Source organism: Oratosquilla oratoria, chromosome 11 (genome assembly GCF_046742065.1).
Source record: "Oratosquilla oratoria isolate Oo_2021 chromosome 11, ASM4674206v1, whole genome shotgun sequence".
In the NCBI taxonomy this organism is placed as follows: domain Eukaryota; kingdom Metazoa; phylum Arthropoda; class Malacostraca; order Stomatopoda; family Squillidae; genus Oratosquilla; species Oratosquilla oratoria.
This window is the reverse complement of record NC_134787.1, coordinates 5,074,694-5,095,055: the sequence shown is the minus strand read 5'-3', so window position 1 is coordinate 5,095,055 and position 20,362 is coordinate 5,074,694. Positions and strand designations below refer to the sequence as shown.

Sequence of the window (20,362 nt, the reverse complement as noted above, 5' to 3'; positions counted from 1 at the left end):
TAATTAAAATCTTCCTTCGTTCTTTTTAAGACAAGGACAACATTCGCCCATCTCTAGTCTTCAGGTATTTCTGCATAGTTTAGAACCCCAGACAACACAATATAAGGTGTTTCTGAAATACTATCTACTTCAGTAACTTCAGTCATTTCTAATCTACGATGAATTTTCCGCCATGTCCGATTCTGTCGCTTTAAAAACGAGCGGGAAGTTTGCTGTTATAAAATCTGCTATGCACCAATTATTTTCAATTTTGTAGTAAAATATTTTACTTCGTAACGTTTTACATTAAAATAATTAACATAGTTTTCCACATTTATTTACAAAATGTATGATAAAGTATTTTTGTAGTGCTTGTTTACAAATTGGCTCTTCATTGTTTACATACAGACAACAGTGCCGAGGTTCACTTAGTGTGAAATGATGTTTTTTTTAATGTTGACTAGTGTACCAAGAGACAGATATTGTTGGGTATGGAAATAAATTAGTTACACCAGTTATATGCTATACAGCATTTGTGCAGGATATTTGTGTGACTGAGTAGTAGTGTAACAGTACTAATTAATACTTTTCCTAGACAACATTTCAACAAATAAGCCATCAACATGGATGGAAGAACTTTTGAGAATAAAGAAAAACCTATGGAAATATTACGGAACAAAAAATTAGTAACAGTATGTGCCCCTATGGTCAGGTATTCCAAGTAAGTAAACCAGTTCACAGGATTATCATTATGATTATCAAAATCATCATCATCATCATGATCATGTCACATGTGTTTTTTCATTAATTTAATTAATATAATTCATTCTGAAAGTACAGTAAGTTTTAGTTAAAACATAATTAGAAGTTACCAAATAGCATATATTCCAGAAGTCTTTTGGTGTGTCATCATGATCTTATATTGTCCAGATTATAAACAGCTTACCATCATGGTAAGCTGTTTGTAATCTGGACAATATAAGATCATGTTTGGTCCCTGGCCATGGTAACCATGGCCAGGGACCAGTTACCATGGCCAGGGACCGGTGGTCCTTCAAGATGAACAGCAAAGCCGCTCATTTTCAAACCCTGTCAGTGGCAGTGCCTTTACCTTCAACAAGACTCAAGAGGTGCAACCCAGAGGAGCTGACACTCAGTGTCCAGACTGGAATCAAGATCTCTATCAAATCAAGCTTACACTCTTTAACACATGGAGAGCTGACAAATGGCAACCGCTTTCCTTGATAACAGATCAAGTTGTACCTTTGCCAACTTGTCCCACATCCCGGTCCTATTCGTCCCACTTGTGGTACCAGCACATCCCGGCATTACATGTATTAACAATAATATCTCAATATAATTATTTAGATACTGCCATATGGTGTTTAGTTTAGCACTTGTTCAGTGTGAATGTTGTAAATGAACAAAACTGCTGCGAGCAATTAAGTTCACATGAGTTTAAGGCCCTAAATGAAATGTCCTTGGGTTATTTGTGTTGTTCCTGTTGCTCTGTCAGGTACACCAAGGATTTTGATTATAGCTTATCATTAGAGAGACTGTAGTTTGCCTCTGAAGAGTCCATGGAGGCAATGAAAGTGGCTGCCAAGCAGGAAGCCATTTTTCTGCACAGTCAAAACCTGGGTCTAATTTCTAGGAAGACAGAAATATTCTATCCCTCTTATGGAATGATTATGGATGCCAATACAGTCAGTCCTTGAGGCTAGTTTGGGAAGGTTCCTGTACAGGGATCTGGCAATGGCAGTTGTTTATTAAATTCTGTGCCTGTTGCCCTTTTTGGCGATGAAGACCACACTAAGCCACTGCACAATAGATATGTCAATAAAGAGAAAAAATCCTCGGCCAGGTTCCTGCACCTTTGTATATATCCAGGAAACAGACATTTTCATAAGGGTACTTTATCAAAACCTATTCTCTTTTAAAACAGATGCCTATGTTCATTTTTTCAGGGATACTTATTAGAATCAATCCACCTGGAACCCACATACCAGCAACTGGGACAAGTTGGTAGCAGAATAACTTGACCAGTAGTCCTTTCCTCTCCCTATGACTTTCAGCCAGTGACATAGAAATGGTACCACATTGATACAGCATAGATAGCAGTCCAAAGTTTCTTCTTAGATCTGTGGGAGGTTCTAAGGACCTTTGCCAGCCACTATGGTGTTGCAGGTTTTCCAACTTTGAAACTTTTGAAACTCAAGATAGTGGTTGATAAACTACCAAGGCCACTTCTATGTTACAGTGAAATGGTCCAAGATCAGGGCAGTAAGCCTGTATTGGGTCATGTAATGTTCCCTGATTAGTTGGTCTATTTTGGGTATTTGTTAACGATGGCATAGTAATCTTAGAGGTCCTATCCATAAACACAATTTGCACACACACACACACACACACACACACACACACACTTTCAACGAACGGACGGCTTGAAGAACGTTCTGAAGAAAAGTGAAGATTGTGGATCCCAACGCAAAGAGAAGTGCCTTTTTGTATTTGCAGGGGGGGGGGGAATTGCTCGTGAGGTAGTGGGAAAGTAAGGAAAGAGGAGAGGGGGAGGGATTACTGGGGAAATGGAAGATAATGAGGATGTGGAGGACTTGGCCCAGGCAGACGGGCGGAAGATCAACATGAAACGACCACCGGATGACGAAATGGCAAATAAAAATGTAAAGATTAGAAGTATAGAGAGGAGAAATACAGTAGAAAGTGACGAGAATATGTTCCAGGGATTTAAAGAGGGTGGGGGGGACACAACCCCCCCCAGACTGATAAGACTAGAGGAGAGAGTTGATAAGGTGATCGAGGACTTGGAACGTAAGTTAGGTAATGTAGGCTCCATTCTACAAAGAATTGAAAGATTGGAACAACTAGAGAAGACTAACAGAAACTTAACTGAAGAAGTAGAGGACCTAAAAAGACAGTTAGGAAATGTAAAGGAGGAGAATGAGAAATTGAAGAAGAATAGTAATGAAAACAGTGAGAAAATAGCTACAGAAGCTAAAAATTGGAGAATAACTCAAGAAGGGAATAAGGTTTCATTCACTGACATAGTCAAACAGCAATTGAAAGAACATAATGAAGACTCAGTTATTAAAGTGATGAGACAGAAGGAGAATATAGTAAGAGAATTAGCTGACAAAAAGAAATGTATAATTATATTAGGAATGGAAGAGAAACATAACCCAGATAGAACCGCAAGAATCAAGGAGGAAAATGAAAAAGCAGTTTATTAAAATTAGTCCAGGAAGATGAACCAGAAATTATAAAGGAAATTGAGGAAAAATTCAGACTCGGAAAATATAGTACAGATAAGACCAGACCAATTAAGATTAAATTCAGGTCACAAACAACGGCAGAGAAAATTCTATCCAAGACAGGGAAACTAGCAACAAATGATCAATATAAAAAGGTATGGATAAAAAGAGAAATGAATAAGGAGGAAAGAGAGGCAGAAAAGCAGAAAAGAATTGAAGCTAAGGCAAAAAACGAGGAAAGAACGGAGTCAGAGAAAGAGAGATTCTATTGGAGAGTAGTGAACATGAAAATAAAGCAGTTCGACATACTAAAGAAAAACATAAGGGAAACAGAGAACACAATGGAAGTGGCAGAAAACTAAGAGTGTCTTACACAAATATAGATGGATTGATAACAGGATTGAATGAACTGAATGATTATTTGAAAGAAAAAGAACCGGACATAATGGGAATTGTAGAAACAAAATTAAAAGGCCCACTACCACCCAACAGTGTAGGACATGATACATACAATTATTGGATTAGAAACAGAGAGAAAAAACAAGGGGGTGGAGTTATGTTCCTGACAAAGAAGGATATAAACGTGAAAGGTGTCATATATGGAAAGAATACAGTAGAGATGATTATGATAGAAGTGGAAGACCGAGATAAGAAGAGCAGAAAATTTGTGATCAACTATGTGCCTCCGAAAACAGCCTCATGGGAGGAGAATGAACATAAAAGTATGTTAGAGGACACAAAGATAGCATTAACTAAAATAATGGAAGACGGAGGAAGAATAGTTATGATGGGCGACTTTAATTGCAAAGAAATCTGCTGGGAAGAAATGACAGTAAAGAGTGGTGATGACTCATGGGGAAATGCTCTACTTGAGATGATTACTGACCATTCAATGACACAATGGATACAAGAGAACACTAGGTATAGAAATGAAGAAGAACCATCGAGGCTAGACTTAATAATTACATCTGAACCTAGAATAGTGGACAAGATTGAATATAAAACACCAATAGGTAAAAGTGACCACATATTGATTGAACTGGAACTTAATGAAGAAAAATATATGAAAAGAAATGAACAATATAGAAAAGGAAGAATGATGTATGAAAAAACAAACTTTGATAAAATAAGAGAATTCTTCCAACAAGAAAACTGGGAAGAAATATACAAAGAAGAAACATCAGTGGAAGAGAAATGGAATATTTTGACAAAAATTTACAAAGAAGGAGTGGAAAAGTATGTCCCAAGACAAAAACAAGAAAAAGAATATGTAAAATGCTGGTACAACAAAAGTTGTAGGGAGTTAAAAGACAAAAGAGACAAAGCCTGGACCGGATGGAAAAAAGACAGAAGACCTGAAAAATGGAAAATATATACTGGTTATAGAAATGAATATGTACAAAAGTGCAGAGAGGAAAAAAGAAAATATGAAAAAGATGTTATAGAAAAGTGTAAAGATCAACCAAAACTATTCTACAGATTTGTAAACAATAAACTGAAAAACAAACAAGACTTGGAGAAATTAAGACAAGGGGGAGTTGAATACACTGAGGAAATGGAAATGGCAGAAATTATGAACAAACATTTTAAATCAGTGTTTACAAGGGAAAATATACAACCTGAAGAGATTGAGTGGAAGGAAAAAGTTCCCCCTATGGAAGAAATAGAAGTAACGAAGAATGAAATATTGACACACTTGGGTAATTTTGATGTCAGAAAATCGCATGGGCCAGATGAAATAGCAAACTGGATTCTGAAAGAATGTAGGAATGAACTGGCAGACAAAATACATAGCATAATAAGCAGTTCCTTAAAAGAAGGAAAAGTTCCAGAAGATTGGAAAAAAGCAAATATAGTACCTATATATAAAGGAGGAAATAAAGAAGAACCTACCAACTATAGACCAGTCTCTCTAACAAGTACAATAGCAAAAATATGTGAAAGAATTATCAAAAGTAGATGGGTAAAATACTTGGAAAAAAACAACGTACTAAATCCAAGGCAATTTGGATTCAGACAAGGACGATCATGCGTCACCAATTTAATATGTTTCTATTCAAGGCTAATAGATATAATACAAGAAAGAGATGGATGGGCTGATTGTGCATTTCTAGACCTAAAAAAAGCTTTTGACAAAGTACCACATAAGAAGTTGCTTAAGAAATTAGAATATGAAGGAGGAATACAAGGTAAATTGCTAAATTGGATGGAAGACTTTTTGCAAGAAAGAAAAATGCGAGTAGTGATAAGAGATCAGCACTCAAAATGGAATGAAGTAATAAGCGGTGTCCCGCAGGGAACAGTTCTGGCCCCAATAATGTTTGCTATATATATTAATGATATGGATGAAGGAATTGAAAGCTATATGAGCTTCTTTGCAGATGATGCAAAATTACTGAAAAGAGTGAAAACTGAAGAAGATTGTGAATCACTACAGAGAGATCTAAATAAAGTACAAGAATGGAGTAGGAAGTGGGAGATGGAGTTCAATACAAAAAAGTGTAGTATAATGGAATTTGGAAAAAGCAAAAACAGAATAACAGGATCATATAATTTGGGAGAAGAAGGAATAAAAAGAGTAGAAAATGAGAGGGACCTGGGAGTCATTGTTATGAATAATATGTCACCTGAGAAACATATAAATAAGATTTTTGGAGAAACTTATAATTTAATAAGAACAATCAAAGTGGCATTTACATACCTGGATGAAGAAATGGTGAGGAAAATCCTAGTCACCCTGATAAGACCAAGATTGGAATATGCAGCAACGATATGGTCACCAAGTACAAAAAAATGTATAAAAAAACTTGAAAGAATACAAAGAGCAATTACTAAACTGGCACCAACACTCTCAAAACTATCATATGAAGAGAGACTACAAAAACTTAAACTACAGACACTAGAGCAAAGAAGAGAGAGAGGAGATTTGATAGCTATTTACAGAATCATGAAAGGCATAGAAATTACTGATAGAGAGAATCTGATAAAATGGGATGACAGAAATACAAGAGGACACGGAAAGAAAATAAAAAAAGACAACTATAGAAGAGATTTGAAAAAGAACAGCTTTCCTCACAGAGCAATAGACAGTTGGAACAAGTTAGATGAGAAAGTGGTGTGTGCAAATACAACTAGGTAAATACAACTAGGTAAATACACGCTCGGTGGCGGATTGGTAAGGCACTGGCCTCACAAGCCGGAGAACCGGGGTTCGATTCCCCGGCCGGGCGGAGATAAGTTGGGTTTGTCTCCTATCACGTGTAGCCTCTGTTCACCTAGCAGTGAGTAGGTACGGGATGTTAGTCAAGGAATTGTGACCTTGCTGTCCCAGTGTGTGGTGTGTGAGTGGTCTCAGACCTACCCAGAGATCGGCAAATAATGAGCTCTGAGCTCACTGCCGTAGGGTGGTGTCTGGCTGTCTCGAACAGAGGCTGCAGCAGATCCGAGGTGAATACACACACACACACTTTCAACGAACGGACGGCTTGAAGAACGTTCTGAAGAAAAGTGAAGATTGTGGATCCCAACGCAAAGAGAAGTGCCTTTTTGTATTTGCAGGGTGGGGGGAAATTGCTCGTGGGGTAGTGGGAAAGTAAGGAAAGAGGAGAGGGGGAGGGATTGCTGGGGAAATGGAAGGTAATGAGGAGGTGGAGGAAATGGCCCTGACGGGCCGCCGTAAGGTAGACAAACGACCCCAAGACGAGTTGGATGATGACGACATGTCTAATAGGAATGTGAAGATTAGAGGTATAGATAGGAGCAATATAGCAGAAAGTGATGAGAATATTTTCAAGGGATTTAAAGAGGGTGGGGGGGACACAACCCCCCCCCCCCCCCCCCACCCCGACTGACAAGACTAGAAGAGAAGGTCGATAAGGTGATCGAGGACTTGGAGAGTAGGTTAGGTCATATGAACACCATTTTACAAAGGGTTGAAAGATTGGAAGAACTGGAAAAGGCGAATAAAAACTTAACTGATGAAATAGAAGACCTAAAAAGACAGTTAAGAGAGGTAAAGGTGGAGAATGAGGAATTGAAGAAGAATAGTAAAGAAAACAGAGAAACGATAGCTAAAGAAAGTAAAAATTGGAAGAAAACCCAAGAAGGAAATAAGGTTTCATTCACTGACATAGTCAAACAGCAATTGAAAGAACATACTAAAGACTCAGTTATTAAAGTGATGAGACAAAAGGAGAATATAGTAAGGGATTTAGCAGACAAGAAGAAATGTATAATTATATTAGGAATGGAAGAGAAACACAACACAGATAGAACCACAAGAATCAAAGAGGAAAATGAAAAAGTAAGCCAATTACTAGAATCAGTTCAGGAAGATGAACCAGGAATTATGAAACAAATCGAAGAGAAATTTAGACTCGGAAAGTATAGCACAGACAAGACCAGACCAATTAAGATTAAATTCAAGTCACAAACAACGGCAGAGAATATCTTATCCAAAACAGGGAAACTAGCAACAAGTGAACAATACAAAAAGATATGGATAAAAAGAGAAATGAATAAAGAGGAAAGAGAGGAAGAAAAGCAGAAAAGACTGGAAGCTAAGACAAAAAACGAGAACAGAACGGAGTCAGAGAAAGAGAGATTCTATTGGAGAGTAGTGAACATGAAACTAAGGAAGTTCGACATACAAAAGAAAAACATAAGGGAAACAGAGAACACAATGGAAGTGGCAGAAAACTAAGAGTGTCTTACACAAATATAGATGGATTAATAACAGGATTGAATGAGCTGAATGATTATTTGAAAGAAAAAGAACCGGACATAATGGGAATTGTAGAAACAAAATTAAAAGGCCCACTACCACCCAACAGTGTAGGACATGATGCATACAATTATTGGATTAGAAACAGAGAGAAAAAGCAAGGGGGTGGAGTTATGTTCCTGACTAAGAAGGATATAAACGTGAAAGGTGTCATATATGGAAAGAATACAGTAGAGATGATTATGATAGAAGTGGAAGACAGAGATAAGAAGAGCAGAAAATTTGTGATCAATTATGTGCCTCCGAAAACAGCCTCATGGGAGGAGAGTGAATATAAAAGTATGTTAGAGGACACAAAGATAGCATTAACTAAAATAATGGAAGACGGAGGAAGAATAGTTATGATGGGCGACTTTAATTGCAAAGAAATCTGCTGGGAAGAAATGACAGTAAAGAGTGGTGATGACTCATGGGGAAATGCTCTACTTGAGATGATTACTGACCATTCAATGACACAATGGATACAAGAGAACACTAGGTATAGAAATGAAGAAGAACCATTGAGGCTAGACTTAATAATTACATCTGAACCTAGAATAGTGGACAAGATTGAATATAAAACACCAATAGGTAAAAGTGACCACATATTGATTGAACTGGAACTTAATGAAGAAAAATATATGAAAAGAAATGAACAATATAGAAGAGGAAGAATGATGTATGAAAAAACAAACTTTGATAAAATAAGAGAATTCTTCCAACAAGAAAACTGGGAAGAAATATACAAAGAAGAAACCTCAGTGGAAGAGAAATGGAATATTTTGACAAAAATTTACAAAAAAGGAGTGGAAAAGTATGTCCCAAGACAAAAACAAGAAAAAGAATATGTAAAATGCTGGTACAACAAAAGTTGTAGGGAGTTAAAAGACAAAAGAGACAAAGCCTGGACCAGATGGAAAAAAGACAGAAGACCTGAAAAATGGAAAATATATACTGGTTATAGAAATGAATATGTACAAAAGTGCAGAGAGGAAAAAAGAAAATATGAAAAAGATGTTATAGAAAAGTGTAAAGATCAACCAAAACTATTCTACAGATTTGTAAACAATAAACTGAAAAACAAACAAGACTTGGAGAAATTAAGACAAGGAGGAGTTGAATACACTGAGGAAATGGAAATGGCAGAAATTATGAACAAACATTTTAAATCAGTGTTTACAAGGGAAAATATACAACCTGAAGAGATTGAGTGGAAAGAAAAAGTCCCCCCTATGGAAGAAATAGAAGTAACAAAGAATGAAATATTGACACACTTGGGTAATTTTGATGTCAGAAAATCGCATGGACCAGATGAAATAGCAAACTGGATTCTGAAAGAATGCAGGAATGAACTGGCAGACAAAATACATAGCATAATAAGCAGTTCCTTAAAAGAAGGAAAAGTTCCAGAAGATTGGAAAAAAGCAAATATAGTACCTATATATAAAGGAGGAAATAAAGAAGAACCTACAAACTATAGACCAGTCTCTCTAACAAGTACAATAGCAAAAATTTGTGAAAGAATTATCAAAAGTAGATGGGTAAAATACTTGGAAAAAAACAACGTACTAAATCCAAGGCAATTTGGATTCAGACAAGGACGATCATGCGTCACCAATTTAATATGTTTCTATTCAAGGCTAATAGATATAATACAAGAAAGAGATGGATGGGCTGATTGTGCATTTCTAGACCTAAAAAAAGCTTTTGACAAAGTACCACATAAGAAGTTGCTTAAGAAATTAGAATATGAAGGAGGAATACAAGGTAAATTGCTAAATTGGATGGAAGACTTTTTGCAAGAAAGAAAAATGAGAGTAGTGATAAGAGATCAGCACTCAAAATGGAATGAAGTAATAAGCGGTGTCCCGCAGGGAACAGTTCTGGCCCCAATAATGTTTGCTATATATATTAATGATATGGATGAAGGAATTGAAAGCTATATGAGCTTCTTTGCAGATGATGCAAAACTACTGAAAAGAGTGAAAACTGAAGAAGATTGTGAATCACTACAGAGAGATCTAAATAAAGTACAAGAATGGAGTAGGAAGTGGGAGATGGAATTCAATACAAAAAAGTGTAGTATAATGGAATTTGGAAAAAGCAAAAACAGAATAACAGGATCATATAATTTGGGAGAAGAAGGAATAAAAAAAGTAGAAAATGAGAAGGACCTGGGAGTCATTGTTATGAATAATATGTCACCTGAGAAACATATAAATAAGATTTTTGGAGAAACTTATAATTTAATAAGAACAATCAAAGTGGCATTTACATACCTGGATGAAGAAATGGTGAGGAAAATCCTAATCACCCTGATAAGACCAAGATTGGAATATGCAGCAACGATATGGTCACCAAGTACAAAAAAATGTATAAAAAAACTTGAAAGAATACAAAGAGCAATCACAAAACTGGCACCAACACTCTCAAAACTATCATATGAAGAGAGACTACAAAAACTTAAACTACAGACACTAGAGCAAAGAAGAGAGAGAGGAGATTTGATAGCTATTTACAGAATCATGAAAGGCATAGAAATTACTGATAGAGAGAATCTGATAAAATGGGATGACAGAAATACAAGAGGACACGGAAAGAAAATAAAAAAAGACAGCTATAGAAGAGATTTGAAAAAGAACAGCTTTCCTCACAGAGTAATAGACAGTTGGAACAAGTTAGATGAGAAAGTGGTGTGTGCAAAATCAATACATGAATTTAAAAATAGTTTAGATAAAATGAGATATGAAGACGGGACCCCACGAGCATAGCTCCCCTTCCCGTAAAATACAACTAGGTAAATACACACACACACACACTTCAACGAACGGACGGCTTAGAAGACGTTCTGAAGAAAATTGAAGTTTTGTGGATCCCAACGCAAAGAGAAGTGCCTATTGTATTTACAGGGTGGGGGGAAATTGCTCGTGGAGTAGTAGGAAAGTAGGGAAAGAGGAGAAGGGGAGGGATTACTGAGGGAAATGGAAGGAAATGAGGAAGGAGTAGACTTGGCCCAGGCAGACAGGCGAAAGGTAAACAAACGGCCCCCGACGACGATGAAATGTCTAATAGAAATGTAAAGATTAGAAGTATAGATAAGAGCAATACAGTAGAAAGTGATGAGAATATTTTCCAGGGATTTAAAGAGGGTGGGGGGGACACAACCCCCCCCCCCCCGACTGACAAGACTAGAAGAGAAGGTCGATAAGATGATCGAGGACTTGGAGCGTAGGTTCGGTCATGTTAACAATATTATACGGAGGGTTGAAAAATTGGAAGAACTAGAGAAGGCGAACAAAAACTTAACTGATGAAATAGAAAACCTGAAAAGACAGTTAAAAGAAGTAAAGGTGGAGAATGAGGAATTGAAGAGGAATAGTAAAGAAAACAGAGAGGGATGGAAGTCGATAAAAGAAAACAGTAAAGTTGCATTTACTGATATAATTAAACAGCAAATGAGAGAACAAACTGAAGACTCAGTTATTAAAGTGATGAGACAGAAGGAGAATATAGTAAGAGACTTAGCTGACAAAAAGAAATGTATAATTATATTAGGAATGGAAGAGAAACATAACCCAGATAGAACCTCAAGAACCAATGAGGAAAATGAAAAAGTAAGCAGTTTACTAAAATTAGTTCAGGAAGATGAACCAGAAATTATGAAGGAAATTGAGGAAAAATTCAGGCTCGGAAAGTATAGTAAATATAAGACCAGACCAATTAAGATTAAATTCAGGTCACAAACGACGGCAGAGAATATCTTATCCAAAACAGGGAAACTAGCAACAAGTGAACAATATAAAAAGATATGGATAAAAAGGGAAATGAATAAAGAGGAAAGAGAGGAAGAAAAGCAGAAAAGACTTGAAGCTAAGACAAAAAACGAGAACAGAACGGAGTCAGAGAAAGAGAGATTCTATTGGAGAGTAGTGAATATGAAACTAAGGCAGTTCGACATACAAGAGAAAAACAAAAGGGAAACAGAGAACACAATGGAAGTGACAGAAAACTAAGAGTGTCTTACACAAATATAGATGGATTAATAACAGGATTGAATGAGCTGAATGATTATTTGAAAGAAAAAGAACCGGACATAATGGGAATTGTAGAAACAAAATTAAAAGGCCCACTACCACCCAACAGTGTAGGACAAGATGCATATAATTATTGGATTAAAAACAGAGAGAAAAAGCAAGGGGGTGGAGTTATGTTCCTGACTAAGAAGGATATAAACGTGAAGGGTGTCATATATGGAAAGAATACAGTAGAGATGATTATGATAGAAGTGGAAGACAGAGATAAGAGCAGAAAATTTGTGATAAATTATGTGCCTCCGAAAACAGCCTCATGGGAGGAGAGTGAACATAAAAGTATGTTAGAGGACACAAAGATAACATTAAATAAAATAATGGAAGATGGAGGAAGAATAGTTATAATGGGCGACTTTAATTGCAAAGAAATCTGCTGGGAAGAAATGACAGTAAAGGGTGGAGACGGCTCATGGGGAAACGCTCTACCTGAGATGATTACTGACCATACAATGACACAATGGATACAAGAGAACACCAGGTATAGAAATGAAGAAGAACCATCGAGACTAGACTTAATAATTACATCTAAACCTAGAATAGTGGACAAGATTGAATATAAAACACCAATAATTAAAAGTGACCACATATTGATTGAACTGGAACTTAATGAAGAAAAATATATGAAAAGAAATGAGCAATATAGAAAAGGAAGAATGATGTATGAAAAAACAAACTTTGATAAAATAAGAGAATTCTTTCAACAAGAAAACTGGGAAGAAATATACAAAGAAGAAACAACAGTGGAAGAGAAATGGAATATTTTGACAAAAATTTACAAAAAAGGAGTGGAAAAGTATGTCCCAAGACAAAAACAAGAAAAAGAATATGTAAAATGCTGGTACAACAAAAGTTGTAGGGAGCTAAAGACAAAAGAGACAAAGCCTGGACCAGATGGAAAAAAGACAGAAGACCTGAAAAATGGAAAATATATACCGGTTATAGAAATGAATATGTACAAACGTGCAGAGAGGAAAAGAGAAAATATGAAAAAGATGTCATAGAAAAGTGTAAAGATCAACCAAAACTATTCTACAGATTTGTAAACAATAAACTGAAAAACAAACAAGACTTGGAGAAATTAAGACAAGAGGGAGTTGAATACACTGAGGAAATGGAAATGGCGGAAATTATGAACAAACATTTTAAATCAGTGTTTACAAGGGAGAACATACAACCTGAAGAGATTGAATGGAAAGAGAAAGTCCCCCCTATGGAAGAAATAGAAGTAACAAAGAATGAAATATTGACACACTTGAGTAATCTTGATGTCAGAAAATCACATGGACCAGATGAGATAGCAAACTGGATTCTGAAAGAATGCAGGAATGAACTGGCAGACAAAATACATAGCATACTAAACAGTTCCTTGAAAGAAGGAAAAGTTCCAGAAGATTGGAAAAAAGCAAATATAGTACCTATATATAAAGGAGGAAATAAAGAAGAACCTACAAACTATAGACCAGTCTCTCTAACAAGTACAATAGCAAAAATTTGTGAAAGAATTATCAAAAGTAGATGGGTAAAATATTTAGAAAAAAACAGTGTTAAATCCAAGGCAATTTGGATTCAGACAAGGACGATCATGCGTCACCAATTTAATATGTTTCTATTCAAGGCTAATAGATATAATACAGGAAAGAGATGGATGGGCGGACTGTGCATTTCTAGACCTAAAAAAAGCTTTTGACAAAGTATCACATAAGAAGTTGCTTAAGAAATTAGAAACTCAAGGAGGAATACAGGGAAAACTACTAAATTGGATGGAAGACTTTTTGCAAGAAAGAAAAATGAGAGTAGTGATAAGAAACAAGCACTCAAAATGGGATGAAGTAATAAGCGGTGTTCCGCAGGGAACAGTACTGGCCCCAATAATGTTTGCTATATATATATTAATGATATGGATGAAGGAATAGAAAGCTATATGAGCTTCTTTGCAGATGATGCAAAACTACTGAAAAGAGTGGAAACTGAAGAAGATTGTGAATCACTACAGAGAGATCTAAATAAAGTACAAGAATGGAGTAGGAAGTGGGAGATGGAGTTCAATACAAAAAAGTGTAGTATAATGGAATTTGGAAAAAGCAAAAACAGAATAACAAGAGCATATAAATTGGGAGAAGAAGGAATAAAAAAAGTAGAAAATGAGAAGGATCTGGGAGTCATTGTTATGAATAATATGTCACCTGAGAAACATATAAATAAGATTTTTGGAGAAACTTATAATTTAATAAGAACAATCAAAGTTGCATTTACATACCTGGATGAAGAAATGGTGAAGAAAATCCTAATCACCCTGATAAGACCAAGATTGGAATATGCAGCAACGATATGGTCACCAAGTACAAAAAAATGTATAAAAAAACTTGAAAGAATACAAAGAGCAATTACAAAACTGGCACCAACGCTCTCAAAACTATCATATGAAGAAAGACTAGAAAAACTTGAACTACAGACACTAGAGCAAAGAAGAGAGAGAGGAGATTTGATAGCTATTTACAGAATCATGAAAGGCATAGAAATTACTGATAGAGAGAATCTGATAAAATGGGATAACAGAAATACAAGAGGACACGGAAAGAAAATAAAAAAAGACAGCTATAGAAGAGACTTGAAAAAGAACAGCTTTCCTCACAGAGTAATAGACAGTTGGAACAAGTTAGATGAGAAAGTGGTGTGTGCAAAATCAATACATGAATTTAAAAATAGTTTAGATAAAATGAGATATGAAGACGGGACCCCACGAGCATAGCTCCCCTTCCCGTAAAATACAACTAGGTAAATACAACTAGGTAAATACACACACCACCCTCATATGCTAAACTCAACATGATAAATCTCATCATCTTAGAAACTGATCACTTTTAGTAAAAACATTATAGAGGAGACCCCCACTATTTTGGTTATACAAGTTTGCATAAACTAATTTTCTCATTTACTATACTAGAAAAATAGGATATCTTTACATTGTGTCATGGTGTTTATCTCGAGTTGATTTCCTTTTGTTACTTCTCTGTCATGAGGCAGATTCCTAAGAATTACTACAGATGCAGACCTAGATTTGATTTAACATGAAATCAATGATAGTTCATATAAGGTAAATCCACTTAGACTAGTCTGAACCTTATATAATGCACCCTGAATTTTATTTTGCCATTAAATATTCCAGGTACATAATACTGAAACATCTCCAACATCCTACCTCTACCACCACTCAATACATCCATACAAAAGCACATATACACTCAAATCTCAAAACAAGCACTCCAAGACTGACCACTGAACTACCAACTCCATTGATCCTCTCCCCACACAAACACACACACACACACAATCAGCCTTACAGAAAAACCCCTTCCACAGCAAGCAAAAACCACACTAGTACATCATCATTCAGGCCATCATCACCCACCTTTAAAACAATACCAACACACAATATGTCTTACCACAGATGCAAAATGATCCAGATGCATCATTACACAGAAGCCACTAAATACCTCATCTTATATTGCCCTGCTCTAGTCTTACTCAGACAACAACATATCTCTTCCATGAGTAACTTATGGGCCAAACCAATGGCTGTTGCTGATATTCTTGGCAGCTATGGGTCTCATACAAGAGACATGAATCAGTGGATTAATTAGTTGATATCAGAGGACCTTTTACCCCATAGAAGAGGGATGGCCAAGTCAAATTGAACCTCTGTCCCACACCCGCACCAGTTTTATTCTTATTTAGATGAAAATACTGCATAAAGTTAGAAATTTACTTTTTCTTTTTTGTCAATTAACTTTCACTGCTTGACACATCACAGACTTAGTATGACAAGAGACTTACAAAGCTCTGTGTGACTCAACCCCCTCCCTTATGAAAAGGAAAAGGTTTTTTGGTATGTATGTATATATGAATTATCTTTTTCATTGAGTGAGTGAGTGGGAGTGATTGAAATCTGTAAAAATAATTTCTTACATCTGACAGCAATTTCTCAGCTGAATAAGATCATTTAGGTATTAACCAGAACAGAATATGTAGAGGGTACATGCTCTTCCAATGCAAGACATATATTCTTGAAAGTTGAATTTTCCCCACTGATATGCATGTAGCTATGTCTGAAGCCTTCATCTTTGTTCTGTGTACTTGAACTGTATGGACAGTTAACAATCAATGCTGAGAATCTTAGAAAAGAGTAGGACTTGAACCCATGGATAGGAGAATTCCAGACCTGCTTGCTTCCAATTATGCCACCAATGCAGCAGTAAAGGAACAGGTTGAGTAGGATTTAATGTAATTTCTTACATCTTATTTTTGTAATTTCAGGCTCGCATTCAGAAGTTTGGTAAGAAAATATGGGTGTGATATATGCTTCACACCAATGATAATATCAGACTGTTTTGTGCAGTCATATCGTGCACGACACTCAGATTTTACCACAGCAAAAGGTGAGTTAAATCTGTGTATTGAATTTTAATTCATTCTCTGCATTCTAATAAAAAAAAAAAAAATTAGTGCAATGAGCATTCTATGAATTTTGCCTTGCGATAGTGTAATATGGAATGTAGTTTTTTACTTAAATTTAGAATTGAAAATGTTTTTATTCCAGAACACGTCATGTTGAAATTATTTACTCTGTGTTTATAGTGACAGGATGCATCGTCTGGAATTACAAGTTCCTTTGATCACCTTATGAGGTGGTGGCTGAGTCACACCTACACCATAAATAAAATCCATTCAATATTCCATCCCATCTCAGCACCTCAGAGGCATAGGGTTATCCTGTCCCCAGCTGCACTACAGTGAGACCTCTCATTAATGGATGTTAATTAGCTGTGTTTGCAGTGTTTTTGCTATGTTTTTGGTGCTGTTTTTTAGTGCGTGCGATCACTGTGCCACCCAAAAACCACTCCAAATCAATGTATTATTCACATCAACGGACACCGTTACCCCCCTTTTAGTCCGTTAATGAGAGGTAGTACTGTACTTAGGTCAAAAACAGTGCAGCAAGCCACCGCTCTTCATCAGCAAAACCTGACAGTCAGAGCTGGTTTCAACTCACCTCTTCACCATATGGTGCCACTCTCTCCCCATCCACTCAGATTAATTGTGAAACAGATGAGAACATTATTTTGGACCATGGCATCCCTTCATCTATTCTCATTCTCCTTCCACATACTCCTATCTTTTACATTCTCTCTGCATCCAAGGCCCCCTTTGGTCTTCCTCTTAAACTCGCTACACCCACTTCTGCTTTCCACACTTTCTTTGGTGCTTTTTCTTCATTCGTTCTTTCCGTGTGCCCAAAACACTTAGCACTGTTCTACTCTATCTGACATCTCCCTTGTGACTCCTGTTCTCTGCCTTACTTCCACATTTCACATTCTATCCATTCTTGTAACATTTATGATATTTCTTAGACACTTCATTTCAGAAATATTCAGTTTTCCTTTGTGCCTCCCTTATATTCCAGGTCTTTGCTTCATACAGCACTGTAGGTACAATCATTACCTTTTTTTTTTTTTTTTTTTTTTTTTTTTTTTTTTTTTTTTTTTTTTTTTTTTTTTTTTTTTTTTTTTTTTATATTCATTCCAAATATCTATTTCTTGTAACACTTATCATTCCACCAGACATTCACCCATTTCCTTTGTAATTCACTTCTATCCCCACTCCTCCACATGCCCTCCATTCCCTCATTCTTTTCACCATTCACACTCGCATTCAATCTGCCCTCATTGTTCCTTATACATCACTTTACATTTGCCCACATTCATTTGTGATCTTCTGTCACAGAATATATGACCAAGACTGAGTGTTAAAAAAAAATCAAGGGATAGAAAAATGCAAAGTATTGGAAAGGGGGTAAAAAGACTATCAATGATTTATTCATCAAAAAGCAAAACAATTACAAAAGTGAAACAGGAGGATCAGAGATTGATTCTCGTCCAAATCGGCAAGATTGTGAGTGAAGCATACAGACTCTTGACAGATGTAAGATTCACCTTGGTCTTTGGATCACGTATTGGACTCATGATCGACAGCTAATTTCCTCCCAGAAGAGAGCTCAGAGCTCATATGACCGATCTATGGGTAATGCTATGACCTCACACGCACACACACCCCCAACTCCCCGCCCACGAGAGTTGGAGTAATGACTCGAAGCGCAGCGATACTGAAGTAATTTCAGCCCTAGGCAGGATTTGAACCAGGCACCACCAGCACCCCCATACTGACAGTCTGGCTCTCTACCAACCATGCCACCAAGTCGTGTGTTGCTTCTCACTCTACTGATGGATAAATAATGAAGAAAGTTGTTAGAGAACCTAATCTGTAGAATACAGTACACATTAGTGATGTGGTCCCTACACAAAATAAAGGATATGAATATGATCAAGAGAATTCAAAGAGCAGTAACCAAATCTATCCGCAGCCTATTAGACAAACCCATATGAGGAAATATTTGAAGTATTGGACTTGCTATCATTAAAAGGCTGGTCACAATGTTCAGATCAGTGAAAAAAGTGGCTAAAATTGACACAACATTTCTTGATTTTGGGGTAGGAAGGTATCATGAGGTCATGGGAACAAACTGAAAAAAGACTACATGCTAGTTTTCCATGCAGATGCATCCGTAAATGGATGATGATGATGATGATATGGTTTAATGTCACACACTCCCCCCTATCGGGAGGCTAGGACAGTGCCCCTCACAGAGGGCTTTGTAGCATGGAATTAAATGAACCATGTCCTTGGTTCAACTTCGCTGGTGGCAGGATTTGAACTGCCCTCACCTCGACCTTCGCCGCAAGTAACGACGCCCTAACCCGCTCGGCATACATATCAGAAGGCCTTTCCATCTCATAAAGGAATGGCAAAGTCAGATAATGCACCCACCCAGTACCCATCCTACACCTTTCAAGAATCCATTCGTCACCCCTCCCATCTGCACCTCATGGAAGAAGAGTCATCCTTGTCCCTCACCACACTGGTTATGTCATAGGCACTGCACCAAATTATAGACCATCCAAAGCAGGACATGACAGTGAGAACTAGTTTACCCCCACAGTTTTATTGTGACCCCCCCTTCCCCCTCATCCACCAAAAAAAAAAAATTAAGGTGCAGACAAGAGCATCCCGTCAGGCTGTAATTTATTTCATTCATGTGCACCCACTCTCCATTCCTTCCTATCACTCTTCCTTGTTGAACAGATATTCCTCTTATGTTCATTTTACCCCTTGCATCCACTTCATTCTTGGTCTTCCTCCAAAGTTCACTCCATCAGCTTCTGCTTTCCACGTTTTTTTTTTTTTTTTTTTTTTTTTTTTTTTTTTCTCTCTCTCTCTCTACTCATTCTTTCCATTTGCCCGAACCACTGAAGCCCTATTTGATCTACCCTTATCTGACAGCTCTCTTTCCCTGCTCTCTGCATCACCTCTACATTTTTCAGTATCCATCCTTGTAACCCCTATTGTACTTCTTATAATCCAGTCAGAAACAGAAAACAGATTTAAAGCTAACTTTGATCAGTGGAGAATAGATATTACCTTCGAAGCATAGCTCCTTTCCTATATGTTTGTAGAACAGCATAAGTCAAAGAGTTTGTGAATTTGCTGTAGCAGAAAGTAAGGGAGGGTGTTTGTAGGCTTGGAGCTGTAGAAGTGAAATTTTATATGCAATGCCCATTTCGGATAGTAAGAGTCTATTGATAGGTATGGAGGAAGCTTGTTATATTCTTATACCTGATTATGAATTACAGGTGACAGCCCTTTGATTGTCCAATTTGCTGCCAGTAATGGAGAAGACTGGGCCAATGCAACAAGATTAGTTGCACCGTAAGTATACACATTATTTCATAAAACTAGTTTGTTTTCATAATTCAGTGATTATTGTAATTTTCTTCACTCTGTTTTTGTTGCCATTGTATAACTACTTCAGTTTTTGTGATGGTGTGGATCTCAATTGTGGATGTCCTCAACGTTGGGCCATGGCAGAAGGTTATGGAGCGTGCTTGATCCACAAGCCAGAGCTAGTTGCAGACATGGTGAAGCAGACTCGCAGAATGATCCCAGATGAGGATTTCACAGTGTCCATTAAAATAAGAGTCCACAAAGACAACAAGTAAGTTTTTTATTTTACATACATATACCATATGATTATGTACATACATACATACATATACTAAAGGCCTTTTCTCCATATAAAGAAGATTTTGTCTAATCAAAGCAGACACTCACTCATTTCCCATCCAATGCTCATTTATTGTCCCTTC

General features: G+C 36.7%; 1 protein-coding gene across 3 annotated transcripts in view; it reads left to right on the top strand.

The window, feature by feature from the left end:
• Positions 1–339: 339 nt before the first annotated feature.
• The window catches only part of Dus4 (Dihydrouridine synthase 4), a 41,556-nt gene continuing 21,533 nt past the window's right edge, over positions 340–20,362 (top strand). Inside the window, exons 1-5 of one of the 3 annotated variants that reach the window (XM_076192264.1) lie at positions 340–468; positions 575–700; positions 16,419–16,540; positions 19,850–19,925; positions 20,029–20,211. In XM_076192264.1, the coding sequence (XP_076048379.1) occupies positions 603–700; positions 16,419–16,540; positions 19,850–19,925; positions 20,029–20,211 (479 nt within the window). In that variant the 5' untranslated portion in view covers positions 340–468; positions 575–602. Of the gene's footprint in view, positions 701–16,418; positions 16,541–19,849; positions 19,926–20,028; positions 20,212–20,362 lie in introns of all 3 variants that reach the window. The other 2 variants (XM_076192263.1, XM_076192265.1) reach the window with 2 other exon arrangements.